Source organism: Salmo salar, chromosome ssa12, assembly GCF_905237065.1.
Source record: "Salmo salar chromosome ssa12, Ssal_v3.1, whole genome shotgun sequence".
In the NCBI taxonomy this organism is placed as follows: domain Eukaryota; kingdom Metazoa; phylum Chordata; class Actinopteri; order Salmoniformes; family Salmonidae; genus Salmo; species Salmo salar.
The window spans coordinates 66469217-66489145 of NC_059453.1; the positions used below are offsets into that span (position 1 = coordinate 66469217).

General features: G+C 44.8%; 1 protein-coding gene across 1 annotated transcript in view; it reads left to right on the forward strand.

Annotated features, from left to right (window-relative positions):
- LOC106565529 (rho guanine nucleotide exchange factor 25) overlaps positions 1 to 19422 on the forward strand; it is a 60691-nt gene extending 41269 nt beyond the window's left edge. The window contains exons 4-16 of the mRNA XM_014132766.2: positions 1408 to 1535; positions 1935 to 2001; positions 2265 to 2368; positions 4439 to 4508; positions 8693 to 8782; positions 9003 to 9095; positions 9553 to 9603; positions 9842 to 9919; positions 10063 to 10254; positions 10463 to 10643; positions 12465 to 12670; positions 15945 to 16052; positions 18043 to 19422. Coding sequence (XP_013988241.1) covers positions 1408 to 1535; positions 1935 to 2001; positions 2265 to 2368; positions 4439 to 4508; positions 8693 to 8782; positions 9003 to 9095; positions 9553 to 9603; positions 9842 to 9919; positions 10063 to 10254; positions 10463 to 10643; positions 12465 to 12670; positions 15945 to 16052; positions 18043 to 18159 — 1485 coding nt within the window. The 3' untranslated portion in view covers positions 18160 to 19422. The remainder of the gene's footprint in view (positions 1 to 1407; positions 1536 to 1934; positions 2002 to 2264; positions 2369 to 4438; positions 4509 to 8692; positions 8783 to 9002; positions 9096 to 9552; positions 9604 to 9841; positions 9920 to 10062; positions 10255 to 10462; positions 10644 to 12464; positions 12671 to 15944; positions 16053 to 18042) is intronic.
- Positions 19423 to 19929: the final 507 nt, after the last annotated feature.

Here is a 19929-nt window from a genome sequence, read left to right on the forward strand (position 1 = left end):
GCCATCTCTGTCGGTGCCGGATGTAGAGTGACACTCTGACAGAGCTCCTTCCAGTGGCCAGACGAAAGCCACCCCTCAGTAAAAGGCACATGATAGTCTGCTTGGAATTTGCCAAAAGGCCCCTAATGGACTCTCAAACCATGAGAAACAAAATTCTCTTGTCTTCTGAAACCAAGATGGAACTCTTTCAGTTTAAAATGTTTAATACATTTGCAAAACATTCTAAAAACCTGTTTTTGCTTTGTCATTATGGGGTATTGTGTGTAGATTGATAAAGGATTTATATTTTATTTTATCAATGTAATGTAAGAAAATTTGGAAAAAGTCAAGGTGTCTGAATAATTTCCAAATGCACTGTATGCTGTTGGGTGTACTCGAGGACTGGAGTTTGGAAACAATGACCTAGGGAACCCCTTTCTGGCACACAAAATGTACCCCTCGTTCTCCCTCTGCGTATCTGACTATTTAACTCTTTTCATCATTTCTCTTTCACCACCTCCCTCACTCTCTCCAGTACATGTAAAACTCTAAAATAACTTCAGCAGTTTCAGTAAAAAAGAGAGAGGGAGAGAGAAAAATGAATAGAGGGAGAGAGATGGAAAAACGCTTATTGCTATCGGATTACTGGGGATTTGGAGTGGCACAGCAGGCAGTATTTTTCCGAGAGGATAAGTAGTGAGGAGTCTCCCTCCTGGAACAGCCCACAGAATGCTGTCCTTTTCCTAAGGAGTCTCCCTCCTGGAACAGCCAACAGAATGCTGTCCTTTTCCTAAGGAGTCTCCCTCCTGGAACAGCCAACAGAATGCTGTCCTTTTCCTGAGGAGTCTCCCTCCTGGAACAGCCAACAGAATGCTGTCCTTTTCCTAAGGAGTCTCCCTCCTGGAACAACCCACAGGGTGCTGGCCTTTTCCTAAGGAGTCTCCCTCCTGGAACAACCCACAGGGTGCTGGCCTTTTCCTAAGGAGTCTCCCTCCTGGAACAACCCACAGGGTGCTGGCCTTTTCCTAAGGAGTCTCCCTCCTGGAACAACCCACAGGGTGCTGGCCTTTTCCTAAGGAGTCTCCCTCCTGGAACAGCCAACAGAATGCTGTCCTAATCCTGAGGAGTCTCCCTCCTGGAACAACCCACAGGGTGCTGGCCTTGTCCTGCACTCTCCCTATTTCCTCGCTCACATTCCCATGGACGTCTGCTTCCTGGATTAGGAACCAGCCGCCAGCCGCAGATGAGGTCCAGTTAATGAAGGGTCTGTTTTTTGGTCGGTCTGTCGGTCTGTTTGGTCGGTCTGTCGGTCGGTCGGTCGGTCTGTCTGGCCTGGGCTCTATGCTCTCTTTGTACAGCAGACATATGCATATAGTCAATGGACCTGGAGTGAATACATGAGCTCACCTCTCCACCCTCTGCTTTCAGAATCATCAATCTTCCACCATTCTCTCGGAAGAAGAAGATGGCTCCTCTCTGATTGATGACTCAACCAGCCAATGGTCAGCCACAATGGACAGTGAAGAGGACAGGAGGAGTGCCTTAGAGAAGAGCATGTAGGTGCTGGTAACCTCCACATCAACCCACACTGTGTCCAGTCTTCATAAGCACTATCCTATTAATGGACTGGACTGTCAGTTTTGCACCACAGTATAATGCAGCATCTGAGTACTCCTGGTGCTTCAGCCATTAAGTCTCTGGTTGCGCCCCAACTGGAACTCTATTCCCTACACAGTGCACTCCTTGTTAAAAGTAGCACACTACGTATAGGGAATAGGGTGCAATTTGGGGCGCAATTCCTATGATGATAAGAGCTAACGGTGTGATGGAAGTGCAGGTTCCACTCTGGGAGAACCCCATCCCTCACTGTTATGAGAGAAGTCACACTGTTTAATGGCTGCCCTCTATTACTGCAGCCAACTCTCTCTCTCTCTCTCTCCCCCCCCTTCCCCCAGATATGTGCTGACAGAGCTGATAGAGACAGAGAAGATGTATGTTGACGACCTGGGATTCATAGTGGAGGTGTGTGACAAATCTATCATCTACCATGTTTGATGCGGACACCTTTATTAGTTATTTGTATGATAGAAAGTACACTTCAAGTCTCCTTTTTGTGTTATTTCATAGCAGTTGCCCTATTTTCTCTCCCATATACACAATGATGACTAGAGCCAGATGCTCTTCTGTGAAGTAGCAGTATTTTCCTTCCTGCGGTGGTGTGTGTGACCCCTGAGCACTGATCTATGCATGTATGTGTGTATGTGTGTCTCCTCTGCTCTGCCCAGGGCTACATGGCCAGCATGGCCAGTCAGGGGATCCCAGAGGACATGAAGGGCAAAGACAAGATAGTGTTCGGGAACATTCACCAGATCTATGACTGGCATAAAGAGTAGGTCTCGTGTGTGTGTGTGTGTGTGTGTGTGTGTGTGTGTGTGTGTGTGTGTGTGTGTGTGTGTACGTGTACGTGTACGTGCTGTACCTGTATACGTGTACACTGAGCACCCTTGAAGTGAAGTGTTTCCTGTTTTGGAGTGCACACTGAGACTGGAGCATGTTTATCAGCACTATCACATGAGTCTTATTCTGTCACACTGAATCCACATGGCTGTGTCAGACATTTCCTGTGTTCTGTGCGGGCGTGTGTGCGTGTGTGTGTTCATATAGCTGTGTGTGTGCATCTATTTCTCTCTCTCCTGTGTTTGTGTCTCTGTGTGTACATCTGAATGTAAAAAACATTATGGACACCTGCTCATGACATAGACTGACCAGGTGAATCCAGGTGAAAGCTATGATCCCTTATTAATGTCACATGTTACATTCTCGTCAATCAGTGTAGCTGAAGGGGAGGAGACAGGTTAAAGAAGGATTTTTAAGCCTTGAGACAGTTAAGACATGGATTGTGTATGTATGCCATTCAGAGGGTGAATGGGCAAGACAAAAGATTTAAGTGCCTTTGAACAGGGTATGGTAGTAGATGCCAGGTGCACGGATATATGTGTGTCAAGAACTGCAACATTGCTGGGCTTTTCCACGGTCAACAGTTTCCCATGTGTATTAAGAATGATCCACCACTCAAAGGACATCAAGCCAACTTGACACAACTGTGGGAAGAATTGGAGTCAACATGGGCCAGCATCCCTGTGGAACGCTTTTGACACCTTGTAGAGTCCATGCCCCAACGAATTGAGGCTGTTCTGAGGTCAAAAGGGGATGCAACTCAATATTAGGAAGGTGTTCTTAATGGTTTGTACTCTCGGTGTAGTTGTGTGTGTGTCTATGTCTCTTCCCCTCTGCCTGTGTGTGTAGAAGAGTGTGTACTGGTTTTTGACCCCCTCCTCTGCTCTGTGTGTGTAGAAGAGTGTGTACTGGTTTTTGACCCCCTCCTCTGCTCTGTGTGTGTAGAAGAGTGTGTACTGGTGTTTGACCCCCTCCTCTGCTCTGTGTGTGTAGAAGAGTGTGTACTGGTGTTTGACCCCCTCCTCTGCTCTGTGTGTGTAGAAGAGTGTGTACTGGTGTTTGACCCCCTCCTCTGCTCTGTGTGTGTAGAAGAGTGTGTACTGGTGTTTGACCCCATCCTCTGCTCTGTGTGTGTAGAAGAGTGTGTACTGGTGTTTGACCCCCTCCTCTGCTCTGTGTGTGTAGAAGAGTGTGTACTGGTGTTTGACCCCCTCCTCTGCTCTGTGTGTGTAGAAGAGTGTGTACTGGTGTTTGACCCCCTCCTCTGCTCTGTGTGTGTAGAAGAGTGTGTACTGGTGTTTGACCCCCTCCTCTGCTCTGTGTGTGTAGAAGAGTGTGTACTGGTGTTTGACCCCCTCCTCTGCTCTGTGTGTGTAGAAGAGTGTATACTGGTTTTTGACCCCCTCCTCTGCTCTGTGTGTGTAGAAGAGTGTGTACTGGTTTTTGACACCCTCCTCTGCTCTGTGTGTGTAGAAGAGTGTGTACTGGTTTTTGACCCCCTCCTCTGCTCTGTGTGTGTAGAAGAGTGTGTACTGGTGTTTGACCCCCTCCTCTGCTCTGTGTGTGTAGAAGAGTGTGTACTGGTGTTTGACCCCCTCCTCTGCTCTGTGTGTGTAGAAGAGTGTGTACTGGTGTTTGACCCCCTCCTCTGCTCTGTGTGTGTAGAAGAGTGTGTACTGGTGTTTGACCCCCTCCTCTGCTCTGTGTGTGTAGAAGAGTGTGTACTGGTGTTTGACCCCCTCCTCTGCTCTGTGTGTGTAGAAGAGTGTGTACTGGTGTTTGACCCCCTCCTCTGCTCTGTGTGTGTAGAAGAGTGTGTACCGGTTTTTGACCCCCTCCTCTGCTCTGTGTGTGTAGAAGAGTGTGTACTGGTTTTTGACCCCCTCCTCTGCTCTGTGTGTGTAGAAGAGTGTGTACTGGTTTTTGACCCCCTCCTCTGCTCTGTGTGTGTAGAAGAGTGTGTACTGGTGTTTGACCCCCTCCTCTGCTCTGTGTGTCCTAGCTATCTCCTGGGGGAGCTGGAGAAGTGTGTGGCTGAGCCCAACAGACTGGCCCAACTCTTCATCAAGCATGTGAGTCTGTGTGTCTTGTGTGTGTGTGTCTAGTGTGTCTAGTGTGTGTGTGTGCACGCGTGTGCGTGGACGTATGTGTTTGAGCGTGTGTGTGTGTGTGTGTGTGTGTGTGTGTGTGTGTGTGTGTGTGTGTGTGTGTGTGTGTGTGTGTGTGTGTGTGTGTGTGTGTGTGTGTGTGTGTGTGTGTGTGTGCGTTTGTGCAAATGAGTGTGTGTGAGTTTGTGCAAATGAGTGTGTGTGAGTTTGCACAAGTGTGACTTTATTTGCAGACAAACCATGAAAATCTAGCTCCTTGCATTGTCTTTGATTCTATTTGCTTGTATTTGGAATGAAGTTCCAGGGTTTCTCGCTGTGTTTTTCTGTGTGTTTGGTAAGAGGTACTGGTCTCTTCAGAGAACTGAGTGTGTTTAGAGTCTCTGTCTCTGGCCTACTGCCGCCAGATATGTATTGGTTGTTCAGGCTGACTGGAGGAGAGGACAGGGGAAAGCCAGTAGAATAATAATAAGTGCAGGCATAATTATCAACAGAGCTTTTTACTATGCTGCGGTCACAGCTCACAGATCCAATTACAAAGAGCCAGTGTTAAAACGCCAGACTGTTGATGAAACTGTGGAACCAAATAAGCCAGAATAGCTCAATAAATGACATTGAAAGCAAATAAACAGCTGTGTTGGTACATAGTGCACACTCACACACAAACACACTCACACACACAAACAGCTGTGCTTTGTGTGCTGAGATCAGGATCTCACAGTAAAAATTGGTCCGAGTGAGAGGAAGAGCAGGACCGTGGCAGGAAACAGTCTGTGTAACCCCCCCCAATTCGGAAATTGCATTGTTGTCCCCCCTGTTTTATTCTTGGAACGCGATACAAACGAGCCAACGGTGTGCTTTAGGACCATGCGGACGCCTCCCAGCAGTCGGGTGGGCTGTTTGGAGTGTTTATCCGACTGGATAATAAAAAAAATGATAATAACAATATGTCTCCCCCACTTCTAAAACTAAAGTTGCGCCCCTTTCCACACTTACACACATTCATACATAATTTTCTATAGGCAAACACAGACTCTAATCCCAGAAAGTCGGAAGAGAAAGAGACGGTGCAAGAGAGGATGACGTGCGGTCACCCCTACATCGGCGAGTAGATAAACCGCCTCTACCTTCGATTCTATTGGCGAATGTACAATCACTGGAAAACAAACTGGACGAGCTCAGTTCGAGACTATCCAAAGAACGGGACCTGAAAAACTGTAATATCCTATGTTTCTCTGAGTCATGGCTGAACAAGGACATGGATAATATACATCTGGCAGTTTTTTCTAAGCATCAGCAGTACAGAACGGCAGCTTTGTGTAAGCTCAAGGGGGAGGTGTGTGTCTCTATGTTAACAGCAGCTAGTGTGCAATCTCTAATATTAATGAACTCTAGAGGTCATGCTCGATAAGCTGTAGACCATACTATTTACCAAGAGAGTTTTCATCCACAGTATATTTTTCGTAGCTGTCTATTTACCCCCACACATCGATGTCGGTACTAAGACCGCACTCAACGAGCTGTATAGGGCCATAAGCAAACAGAAAAATGTTCATCCAGAGGCAGCACTCCTAGTGGCCTGTGATTTTAATGCAGGGAAACTGAAATCCGGCTTACCTAATATCTACCAGCATGTAACCCATGCAACTATAGGCGAAAAAACTCTAGATCACCTTTACTCCACAAACGGAAACTCATACAAAGCTCTCCCTCCATCCATTTGGCAAATCTGACCATAACTTTATCGTTCTGATTCCTGCTTACAAGCAAAAACTCAAACCGGAAGTACCAGTGATGCGCTCAATAGGGAAGCGGTCCGATGAAGCGGATGCTAAGCTACAGGACTGTTTCGTTAGCACAGACTGGAATATATTACAGGATTAATCCGATGGCATTGAGGAGTTTACCATATCAGTCACCGGCTTCATTAATAAGCACATCGACGATGTCGTCCCCACAGTGACCGTACGTACATCTCCCAACCAGAAGCCATGGATTACAGGCAACATCCGCACTGAGCTAAAGGCTAGTTCTGCCACTTCAAGGAGCGGAACCCTAATCCGGACGTTTATAAGAAATCCCCCTATGACCTCCGACGAGCCATCAAACAGGCAAAGCGTCAGTATAGGACTAAGATGTAATTCTACTATGCCAGCTCTGATGCTCGTCGGATGTGGCAGGGCTTGCAAACTACCACGAATTACAAAGGGAAACCCAGTCGGGAGCTGCCCAGTGACGCGAGCCTACCAGACGAGCTAAATTACTTCTATGCTTGCTTCCAGGCATCAACACTGAACCATTCATGAGAGCACCAGCTGTTCCGGATGACTGTTTGATCATGCTCTCTGTAGCCGATGTGAGTAAGACCTTTAAACAGGTTAACTTTCACAAGGCCACAGGGCCAGACAGATTACCAGGATGCGTACTCAGAGCATGCGCTGACCAGCTGGCAACTGTCTTCACTGACATTTTCAAATTACACCTGAAATGTCTGTAATACCTACATGTTTCAAGGAGACCACCATAGTCCCTGTACCCAAGAGTGCCAATGATGAGACAACCTATAGGGAGGAGGTCAGAGACTTAGCAGTGTGGTGCATTGACAACAACCTCTCCTTCAACTCTTCCCCATCAGGAGGCTGAAAAGATGGAACCTCAGATCCTCAAACAGGAACCTCAAACAGGAACCACCTTTGGCATGGAACCTCAGATCCTCAAACAGTTCTATAGCTGCACCATTGAGAGCATCTTGACTGGCTGCATCATCACTTGGTATGGCAACTGCTGGGCATCCAACCACAAGGCGCTACAGAGGGTAGTGCGTACTGCCAAGTACATCACTGGGGTCGAGCTCCCTGCCATCCAGAACTTCTATACCAGGCGGTGTCTGAGGAAGGCCCTGTTCATTATCTATCCTGTTGCCTAGTCACTTTATTCCTAGTTATATGTACATACAGTATCGACCTCAATTACCTCGTACCACTGCACATCGAATACAATTTTATTTTATTTGACACACACACCAGCCCTCTTCCACACAACAGCAGCAGGGGAGAGAGGAAAAGAGAGTAATAAACAGAGGGAGCACTTCAATTGATTTTGTGTAGTTTCACAGCGCCTTGCTGTCTCCCCCCTCTGTCTTCCTCTCTATTTACTGTATCTATCTCACCCATCAGTCTCTCTCTCTCTCTCTGTCGTCCCAGTTCCTTCATTACTCCAACATGTTTAATTAAGCTAGAGCGAATTAAACGATTCCCACCAAGCCGCTGGAACCATTTAATAAGGCAAAGTTCCTGCTCTTATTTAACAGACTTCAAAAGAGCCTGGAGGGGAAGGAGAACGGAGTCAAACTTAGAGGTTTAGAGCAGCCACTTAACCTACACACCAACACACACACATAACCTGCTAACACTAACTCTCTCTCTCTCTCACACACACATAACCTGCTAACACTAACTCTCTCTCTCTCTCACACACACATAACCTGCTAACACTAACTCTCTCTCTCTCACACACACACACACACACATAACCTGCTAACACTAACTCTCTCTCTCTCTCACACACACATAACCTGCTAACACTAACTCTCTCTCTCTCTCACACACACACACACACATAACCTGCTAACACTAACTCTCTCTCTCTCTCTCACACACACACACACACACACACACATAACCTGCTAACACTAACTCTCTCTCTCTCACACACACACACACACACATAACCTGCTAACACTAACTCTCTCTCTCTCTCTCACACACACACACACACACACACACATAACCTGCTAACACTAACTCTCTCTCTCTCACACACACACACACACACACACACACATAACCTGCTAACACTAACTCTCTCTCTCTCACACACACACATAACCTGCTAACACTAACTCTCTCTCTCTCTCACACACACACACACACACATAACCTGCTAACACTAACTCTCTCTCTCTCTCTCTCTCACACACACACACACACACACACACACACACACACACACACACACACACACACACACACACACACACACACACACACACACACACACACACACACACACACACACACACACACGGACCACATGCGCCACCATCTGGTATCGATCTCTCATCATATCTGTGTTTGTTTTTGGACCTCTAGGAGCGGCGTCTCCACATGTACGTAGTGTACTGTCAGAACAAGCCCAAGTCAGAGCACATTGTCTCAGAGTATATCGAGACCTATTTTGAGGTGAGTGACTCTTCACAGTACAACTACATGGACAGTTTAAGAGCAGTTTAACCCCACTTAGGTATTGTTCTAGCCCAATTCCTCTTATTTATCTAACTGTGGTTCTGATTGTGTGTATCTTCAGTGCTCATTCTTTGGCTTGGTTTATGTCTGACTGACCCAAACCTGCCCTTAGTTTTGTGTATGTTGCTATGAGGAGCTAACCTATCTGGTTCTGTAGGAGCTGAGGCAGCAGCTGGGCCACAGACTACAACTCAACGACCTGCTTATCAAACCAGTACAGAGGATCATGAAATACCAACTACTGCTCAAGGTGTGTGTGTGTGTGTGTGTGTGTGTGTGTGTGTGTGTGTGTGTGTGTGTGTGTGTGTGTGTGTGTGTGTGTGTGTGTGTGTGTGTGTGTGTGTGTGTGTGTGTGTGTTTGGAATACAATTAGCATGATGTCATCTAGCCCTAGATGATTTGAGTCTTCACGTAATAGTGATGTATTGAGTGACCTGTCACTGCCAGAGATGGTGAGATAGAAAGGCAGAAATAAGCAGGCCATCCCGCAGCATTGTGGAAGCTTTTGCTGTGATTTAGAGATTAATGTTGAAAGCTTTTGTCCCAAGAGTCACAGGTCCTCTCATCAGCTCCCTAATCTCACAGTGGATAATATGTAACTCTGACGTGATGAAACAGAAGATATAGCTCAGTCCTATTTTGTAGAGTAATCCTTTTAGAGTCCCTCCAAAACATTCAATAAACTGTTCTCTAATTGGATCCCTCAGGACTTCCTGAAGTACTACACCAAAGCAGGAAGGGATACCTCAGAGCTGGAGGTGAGAGTCCTCCCAAAACTATGGTACAAACTGTCATGGTCAAAACATTTCCAATACTCACTTGTGATATTACTGTAAACTGCACACACAGTTTAATCTCCCTGTTCTATTGAAGAAAGTGAAAAAAGTACTCTTTTCAGTTACAAACCATAATTGTCTTTGCAATCCCACACCATCTCTCTCTCTATTTCATGTCCCTCATTCCCTATCTCTACCCCTCCTCCTCTTCTACCCACAGAGAGCGGTGGAGGTGATGTGTTTCGTGCCCAAGCGATGTAATGATATGATGAACGTGGGCAGACTGCAGGGCTTTGAGGTGAGATACCTAACACCAGACTCTGTTCTCCACATGATGTTGTGTTTTCTTATGGGTCTATCTCTCTCTCTCTCTCTCTCTCTCTCTCTCTCTCTCTCTCTCTCTCTCTCTCTCTCTCTCTCTCTCTCTCCTCTCTCTCTCAGGGGAAGATCACAGCCCAGGGGAAACTGCTCCAGCAGGACACCTTTACAGTTAATGAGCAGGACAGCAGCTTCCTCTCCCGTGCCAAAGAGAGGCGGGTCTTCCTGTTTGAACAGCTGGTCATTATCAGTGAACCAATCGATAGGAAGAAGGGCTTCTCTCTGCCAGGGTACACCTTTAAAAACAGCATCAAGGTGAGAATGACGTATGTGTACATGAATTTGCTGATAACTACTTTATTGAGGAAGAGCGTACTTACTACTGTATGCCTGTGATATGTGGTTGTCCCACCTAACTATCTTAAGATTAATGTACAAACTAACTGTAAGTCGCTGTGGATAAGAGCGTCTGCTAAATGACTAAAATGTAAATGTGTGTGACCCCTGTCTCTCTGTGCTGCAGCTCAGTTGTCTGGGTGTGGAGGACCACTGTGAGGAGGACCCATGTCGCCTGGTCCTTACGTCCCGCGGGGCTGATGGGAGTGTGGCACGCTTCGTCCTGCAGGCCTCGTCCCAGGAGACTCGGAGGGCCTGGGTCAACGACGTCGTCCAGATCCTGGAGACCCAGAGGAACTTCCTCAACGGTACTGCTGCTGACCACCACGGGCCACATACATACAGTGCATTCGGAAAGTATTCAGACCCCTTGATCTTTTCCACATTTTGATAAGACTGATTAAACAGTTTTTTCCCCTCATAAATCTACACACAATACCCCATAATGACAAAGCGAAAACAGGTTTCTAGAAATTTTTGCAAGAAAAACAACCTTTATTTGGGGAGTTTCTCCCATTCTTCTCTGCAGATCCACTCAAGCTCTGTCAGGTTGCATGGGGAGCGTTGCTACACAGCTATTTTCAGGTCTCTCCAGAGATGTTCGATCAGTTTCAAGTCTGAGCTCTGCCTGGGCCACTCAAAGACATTTAGAAACTTGTCTTGTCTCGAAGCCACTTCTGCGTTGTCTTGGCTGTGTGCTTAGGGTTGTTGTCCTGTTGGAAGGTGAACCTTCGACCCAGTCTGAGGTCTTGAGCTCTCTGGAGAAGGTTTTCATCAAGGATCTCTCTGTACTTTGCTCTGTTCATATTTCCCTCGATTCTGACTAGTCTCCCAGTCCCTGCCGCTGAAAAACATCCCCACAGCATGATGCTGCCACCACCACGCTTCACCTGCCAGGATTCCTCCAGATGTTTCATCAGACCAGAGAATCTTGTTTCTGATTGTCTGAGAGTCTTGAGGTGCCTTTTGGCAAACTCCAAGTGGGCTGTCATGTGCCTTTTACTGAGGAGTGGTTTCCTTCTGGCCACTCTACCATAAAGGCCTGATTGGTGGAGTGCTGCAGAGATGGTTGTCCTTCTAGAAGGTTCTCCCATCTCCACAAAGGAACTCTGGAGATCTGTCAGAATGACCATCGGGTTCTTGGTCACCTCCCTGACCAAGGCCCTTCTCCCCCAATTGCTCAGTTTGGCCGGGCGGCCAGCTCTGGAAAAGTCTTGGTGCTTCCAAACGTCTTCCATTTAAAAATGATGAAGGCCAATGTGTTCTTGGGGACCTTCAATGCTGCAGCAATTTTTCGGTACCCTTCCCCAGATCTGTGCCTCGACATAATCCTGTCTTGGAGCTCTACGGACAATTCCTTCGACCTCATGGCTTGGTTTTTGATCTGACATGCACTATCAACTCTGGGGTATTATATAGACAGGTGTGTGCCTTTCCAAATCATGTCCAATCAATTGAATTTATGGCAGGTGTACTCCAATCAAGTCATAAAAACATCTCAAGGATGATCAATGGAAACAGGACGCACCTGAGCTCAATTTCGAGTCTCATAGCAAAGGGTATAAATAATTCTGTAAATTAGATATTTTTGTTTTATTTTTATAAATTAGCAAACAATTCTAAAAACCTGTTTTTCGCTTTGTAATTATGGGGTAGTGTGTGTAGATTAATGAGTAAAAAAATGTATTTAATCAATTTGAGAAAAAGGCTGTAATGTAACAAAATGTGGAAAAAGTCAAGGGGTCTGAGTACTTTCCGAATGCACTGTATGTCCCAAACAGTCCATTCTAGTCAAAAGCAGTGTTCTATATAGGGAATAGGGTCCCATTTGGGACACAAAACATTTGTTTCTCTAATGTTTTCACACACAAGTATATGTCCTTGGGAAATATGATGAAACTTTTCAGGATATTTTTAAGCTGTGTTTTATAGAATGTATTAATTGATTCATTCATTTTATTCAATGATTAACTGCATTACTTGATTGATTCTGCCTTATGGATACATTTTAAAGATGCTCAATAAATACATTCGTGGTGCCATTTGTTAAGTGTTAATTTTATGGTTGTGTCTCAATTCTTATCCCTCCAACTATCCTCCTGTCGTCTCCTATCTCCTGTGGTCCGTAGCTCTCCAGTCTCCAATAGAGTACCAGCGCAGGGAGAGTAAGTCCAACAGCCTGAGAGGAGCCATAAATGCTCCCGCTGCACCGACCTCTGGCCTGCGACCCCACTCCTCTGCCTCCATTGACCGCCACCGGCTACCCAACCTGCGCTCTTACAATACCTCCCTGCCCTCCCTCCACCTGCCCAGCCAGCCCCCTGCAGACACACAGGTACTACTACCACACTGACTGCAACAATAAACTCACTAGGCTGATCTGATAGTCATAGCAAGTGAAGATAAAACAGTGTCAGCAACTACTGGATATAATATATTTAATTGAAATCCCACATTCTCTCTCTCTCTCTCTCTCTCTCTCTCTCTCTCTCTCTCTCTCTCTCTCTCTCTCTCTCTCTCTCTCTCTCTCTCTTCTCTCTCTCTCTCTCTCTCTCTCTCTCTCAATTAAATGTAATTAAATTAAATTCAAGGGGCTTTATTAGCATGGGAAACATATGTTTGAAGTGAAATGGAATAACAAAAGTGAAATAAACAATAAAAAGTGAACAGTAAATATTACACTCCAAAAGAATAAAGACATTTCAAATGTTATATTATGTCTATATACAGTGTTGTAAAAACGTGAAAATAGTTAAAGTAAAAAAGTGAAAATAAATTAACATAAATATCGGTTGTATTTACAATGGTGTTTTTTTTCTTCACTGGTTGCCCTTTTCTTGTGGCAACAGGTCACAAATCTGATGCTGTGATTCCGCACTGTGTTATTTCATCCAATGGATATGGGAGTTTATCAAAATTGGATTTGTTTTTGAATTTTGTGGGTCTGTGTAATCTGAGGGAAATATGTGTCTCTATTATGGTCATACATTTGTCAGGCGGTTGAGAAGTGCATCTCCATTTCCACCTCATTTTGTGGGCAGTGTGCACATAGCCTGTCTACTCTTGAGAGCCAGGTCTGCCTACGGCGACCTTTCTCAATAGCAAGGCTATGCTCACTGAGTCTATACATAGTCAAAGCTTTCCTTAGTTTGGGTCAGTCATAGTGGTCAGGTATTCTGCCACTGTGTATTCTCTGTTTAGGGCCAAATAGCATTCTAGTTTGCTCTGTTTCTTTGTTAATTCTTTTCAATGTGTCAAGTAATTATCTTTTTGTTTTCTCATGATTTGGTTGGGTCGAATTTTGTTGCTATCCTGGGGCTCTGTGGGGTCTGTTTGTGTTTGTGAACAGAGCCCCAGGACCAGCTTGCTTAGGGAACTCTTCTCTAGGTTCATCTCTCTCTCCCTCTCAATTCAATTCAAAGGGCTTTATTGGCATGGGAAACATGTGTTAACATTGCCAAAGCAAGTGAGGTAGATAATATACAAAAGTGAAATAAACAATAAAAATGAACAGTAAACATTACACATACAGAAGTTTCAAAAGAATAAAGACATTACAAATGTCATATTATGTATATATACAGTGAGGGAAAAAAGTATTTGATCCCCTGCTGATTTTGTATGTTTGCCAACTGACAAAGAAATGAACAGCCTATAATTTTAATGGTAGGTTTATTTGAACAGTGAGAGACAACAAAAACATCCAGAAAAATGCATGTCAAAAATGTTATAAATTGATTTGCATTTTAATGAGGGAAATGAGGGAAATAAGTATTTGACCCCCTCTCAATCAGAAAGATTTCTGGCTCCCATGTGTCTTTTATACAGGTAACGAGCTGAGATTAGGAGCACACTCTTAAAGGGAGTGCTCCGAATCTCAGCTTGTTACCTGTATAACAGACACCTGTCCACAGAAGCAATCAATCAATCAGATTCCAAACTCTCCACCATGGCCAAGATCAAAGAGCTCTCCAATGATGTCAGGGACAAGATTGTAGACCTACACAAGGCAGGAATAGGCTACAAGACCATCGCCAAGCAGCTTGGTGAGGAGGTGCGATTATTCGCAAATGGAAGAAACACAAAAGAACTGTGAGGGAGGATCTTGTCAATGATCTCAAGGCAGCTGGGACCATAGTCACCAAGAAAACAATTGGTAACACACTACGCCGTGAAGGACTGAAATCCTGCAGCGCCCGCAAGGTCCCCCTTCTCAAGAAAGCACATATACATGCCCGTCTGAAGTTTGCCAATGAACATCTGAATGATTCAGAGGACAACTGGGTGAAAGTGTTGTGGTCAGATGAGATCAAAATGGAGCTCATTGGCATCAACTCAACTCGCCGTGTTTGGAGGAGGAGGAATGCTGCCTATGACCCCAAGAACACCATCCCCACCGTCAAACATGGAGGTGGAAACATTATGCTTTGGGGGTGTTTTTCTGCTAAGGGGACAGGACAACTTCACTGCATCAAAGGGACGATGGACGGGGCCATGTACCGTCTAATCTTGGGTGAGAACATCCTTCCCTCAGCCAGGGCATTGAAAATGGGTCGTGGATGGGTATTCCATGATGACAATGGCCCAAAACACATGGCCAAGGCAACAAAGGAGTGGCTCAAGAAGAAGCACATTAAGGTCCTGGAGTGGCCTAGCCAGTCTCCAGACCTTAATCCCATAGAAAATCTGTGGGGGGAGCTGAAGGTTCGAGTTGCCAAACGTCAGCCTCGAAACCTTAATGACTTGGAGAAGATCTGCAAAGAGGAGTGGGACAAAATCCCTCCTGAGATGTGTGCAAACCTGGTGGCCAACTACAATTACATTACATTACATTACATTTAAGTCATTTAGCAGACGCTCTTATCCAGAGCGACTTACAAAATGGTGCATTCACCTTATGATATCCAGTGGAACAACCACTTTACAATAGTGCATCTAAATCTTTTAAGGGGGGGTTAGAAGGATTACTTTATCCTATCCTAGGTATTCCTTAAAGAGGTGGGGTTTCAGGTGTCTCCGGAAGGTGGTGATTGACTCCGCTGTCCTGGCGTCGTGAGGGAGCTTGGTCCACCATTGGGGTGCCAGAGCAGCGAACAGTTTTGACTGGGCTGAGCGGGAACTGTGCTTCCTCAGAGGTAGGGGGGCCAGCAGGCCAGTGGTGGATGAACGCAGTGCCCTTGTTTGAGAAACAAGAAACGTCTAACCTCTGTGATTGCCAACAAGGGTTTTGCCACCAAGTACTAAGTCATGTTTTGCAGAGGTGTCAAATACTTAATTCCCTCATTAAAATGCAAATCATTTTATAACATTTTTGACATGCGTTTTTCTGGATTTTTTTGTTGTTATTCTGTCTCTCACTGTTCAAATAAACCTACCATTAAAATTATAGACTGATCATTTCTTTGTCAGTGGGCAAACGTACAAAATCAGCAGGGGATCAAATACTTTTTTCCCTCACAGTATAGTGTTGTAACAATGTACAAATGGTTAAAGTACACAAGGGAAAATAAATAAGCATAAATATGGGTTGTATTTACAATGGTGTTTGTTCTTCACTGGTTGCCCTTTTCTTTGTTATTCAACCCTCTTTTATCTTTTCTCTCCTTCAGTCCCCGCTGTATCTTAGCCCTGCGACACCCCATCCTTCCCATCTCCCTCTGACCAGCCCTCAGCAGCTCAGCAATGGCCTGTGCCCCCCTGCCCAGCACAGCTTGCAGGTACTCAACCACACTGCAGGGAAATACTACTATCCCCAGGTCCTATTTTGAGATTGACCACAAATTTCTACCGAAACATCATTGATTTACAGTACAGGAAAGTGTGAGTTATTTAACTTAGGACTCACCACCATGAGTAGGATCTCTGTCATTAACCTCCCAAGGCTCCCATAAACTCTTTCATCACTTCAGATCACAAACAGATCAGCAAATAGTTTAGTTTATAAATACCTTTTTACTGTTTTATCATATAATCCCCCTGGACATTGGCCTGGGGTTGTCGTGGTTGTCAATGCTAAAGGGAAATGACTGGGGCAGCCCTCTCCTCTTTCCTAATGGGAGATATCCTGTTGTTGTTCCCAGCCAGGGTTACAATACTAACAGCACCCTGGCAGGCTGTCACACTGATATGTGGTCAGTTCCTATAAAAACACTATAGAAGCCATAAAGCAGGGGTCGGCAACTAGATTCAGTCGCAGGACAATTTTTTGTCGGGGGGCCGGAACATAATTATAACAATTTGTACACTGCAAATTGATCACAACTAAGGTGGCAGGTAGCCTAGTGGTTAAGAGCATTGTGCCATTAACGCTAAGGTCAGTGGTTTGAATCCACAACTGCCAAGGCGGAACAATCTGCTGTTCTGCCGTTGAGCGTTAACCCAACAACAACAACTGCTCCATGGGTACCCAAGACGTCGATTAATGCAGCCCCCCGCACCTCTCTAACTCAGAGGGGTTGGGTTAAATGCGGAAGAGACATTTTGGCTGAATGCATTTAGTTGTACAACTGACTAGGTATTCCCTTTCCCTTCCTTCAAGCCAAAAATAGATTATATTGGAAAATAACAATATGACCACATATCTCTTTTTGATTTATTTATGGGAATACTTGGGAACAGATGTCTCAGTTCCTGGGGATAACTAGCCCAGGGCCCTGGCTGGTAGTTTATTTTATTTAGCCAGACTCTTCCCAGGTTGTATCACAACCGGCCGTGATTGGGAGTCCCACAGGGCGGCGCACAATTGGCCCAGCGTCGTCCGTGTTAGGGTTTGGCAGGGGTAGGCCGTCATTGTAAATAAGAATTTGTTCTTAACTGACTTGCCTAGTTAAATAAAGGTAGAGGAAATGGGTTTGATTACAGGACTCCTATCAGAGAGGCTTATCACGCCTGTTTCCACACTTCATTTTAGTTCCTCCTCTGTCTCTCTTGTAGAAAGACAAATAGAGAACCCTTTGGGCCTTTGAATTAAAGTTTCATGTTGCCCTATCAGTGGGTAGATGGGGGGTATTTCAAACTCTTCTGGTGTATTTGGAAACCTACAAACGATAGAGGTGAGAGGACTGATATCATTCCGTATCATACTCGTATTTCCTGCAATAGGTTGATTTAGGGCAGAAGGCTAAGTGAGTTCAGACTGCAACCGTGTACTGCTAGAGTGCAGTAAGGTCACTCTTCCTGTCTCCACCCAGGGTTGATGTAAGGACAGGATCTTGCTTTAGAACCACTCAACATACCACCACCTTTGTCTTTCCTCTCTGCAAGGCTAGGTAGGGTCTTAATAACATTTTACTGCAGTGGGCTAAATCACACAGTGTTTCTTGGTAGTCTTAAATCTACTTTGAAACAAAAGTATAAACACATGGTTATGGGCTTAAAAACAAGAATACACAGTCAGATATAGAGCTGAAATGTATTCAATATTACACTTTATATACATCACAGAAGAGGCAAATATATAATATATTATAACAAAACTGTTTGACATAGAAATTAGAAGCATTTTTTAAAAATGTTTATTAATTATGAAATCATGAAAATGATTAATAACATTCCACCCATGAGGCCACTATGTCATTTGACTGCAGGAAAGGGTTTTAAAGGCTTTGATATAAATGTAATTGACATGTTAAGCCTCTTGGCCCTAGTATGACTTCACTATGTGCATGTAACTGAACACGCTGCCTCTGTCTTATCCTGTCTTGTCAGGGTGGTACTCACAGATACCATGGACGCATGCCAGGGGAGGGAGGAGTTTATGCACCAAATCACTCTGGCAACCATGATCAGCTGACGGATCTCTCTCTGCATGAGCATGAGTGCTGATGATGTGTGATGACCTTTGGCCTCACATACTGAATGAGGGGGTGTATGGTGAAGCTGCCCCTAGATGCTGATATTAGTTCAGTTTTGCATTATCCCCAGTAATGGCTAAGGTTCGGTTTGGGCGATGGGGAAGCTGATCCTAGATCTGTGCCTAGAGGAGACTTCACCCTGGAGTTAATGAGGGGCAGGCTGAGAGACCCCTGGCTAGCCTGGCTCTACTCCACAGAGGACAGGCAGGGGGCCTGGGGCGGGGTCACCCCTTGTGATTACCCTAATATTGCTATATTACTATTACTATGGTATCTCTAGCTTGTAATAAGGATTATTTTGTGGGTATTTCTGTCATTATATTATATTTTCTACTATTTTGAAACCTCTACTTACTATTGTGATGTGAGAAGTGAAGCAGAATTGCAGCCCTCTATGGTGTTTCTGTGAGAGAAATGGAAAAGTAACCAATGGTCTCTGATGTCGACAGTGTGTTTGTGTGCGCATGTTGGTATGTATATGTGACTGGTACATTGCATCTGTGATGCGATGGTAGCTGTTCACACTGCAAATTGTTTCTACAGTACAGTACCCCTACGTTTATCAAGAGTTTATACATGGTTGAACTTCATATGGTGACATTTTTAACATAATTTGGTTTCATAAAGAAATTATAGACATTTGGGACCGCTTCTTAAGTCGCCAACTCTTTACTGTTGCTTTATCTTAAACAGGTGAACCATATTACCATTATGCTACTGCTACGTGTGACAGCTTCTATCCCTTTGTACAAGAAGGGAAGCAAAGACTAGTGGGCGATAATGGCATGTCTATTTTCTGTCTCTCTTTTTATATAGCTTACCAGTATGCTCCTATCCTGAATTCATCCTCATCACTATTTCATAAAGCAGCCTTTGGCTCAAGAGTGTTGACATACAGTAATGACATTGTAGTCCTGATACAGTTTGGAAATTGATTGTGGGACAGAATCTGTCTAGGAGTTGAGCAGCTGCAGTCATGATTGTGTACTCTATGCATACCGAGCAGCGCAGTAATAATTGCTACGTTTTCCTTCATTTTAGCGGCTATTTTAACACTGCCATTGTTCCAACGTTATCTGAAGAAAACACACGGAAACTCACACAAAGCCCACTCATAGCTGAAGGAGGGAGAGGAAAAGGGAACAAAGATCAAGGGGTTGTTCATCTGTCAATGTCATTATGAATGTAAATAATATTCTGTGGGACCATATCAATTAAAGAAAATGCAACACTGCGCTGCTGTTTGTCCCTTTATCATTATTCTGATCGTGGTCGTGGTCATGTTATAAGGCTGTCAGAAAGGAACTGATAGTGAGAGTTGTTATCCTGAAAAGCCCGGAACGTCCTGGCCCATTTCCTTCATATAGCCTACACACTAACTGTTGCCTTTGTGAAATGAATACTGCCACTCTCAACAATCCCACAAAAACAATACAAAAGTGAACAATAGCACCAATAAGCAAGAGTAATTTGATGTATTTCGCATCAAATGGAACAACGTTTCACACATCTGTAGGTGTTTGCTTGCGGTTCATTTACTGCCTACATGATAGTCTTTGGGGGAGTTTACTGGAAAAATACTGTAGGTATTTAGCGCCATCAAATGGTGAGTGGAGGGACAACTTTAAATGCTCAATATAGGGCTCCTGGTGGTAGATTGCCTTTGGCTACCTGAGGATAGAAGATACTCACACATATGTTCAAATATAGCTTTTCAGGTGGAATGCTGAGGTTTCTGGCA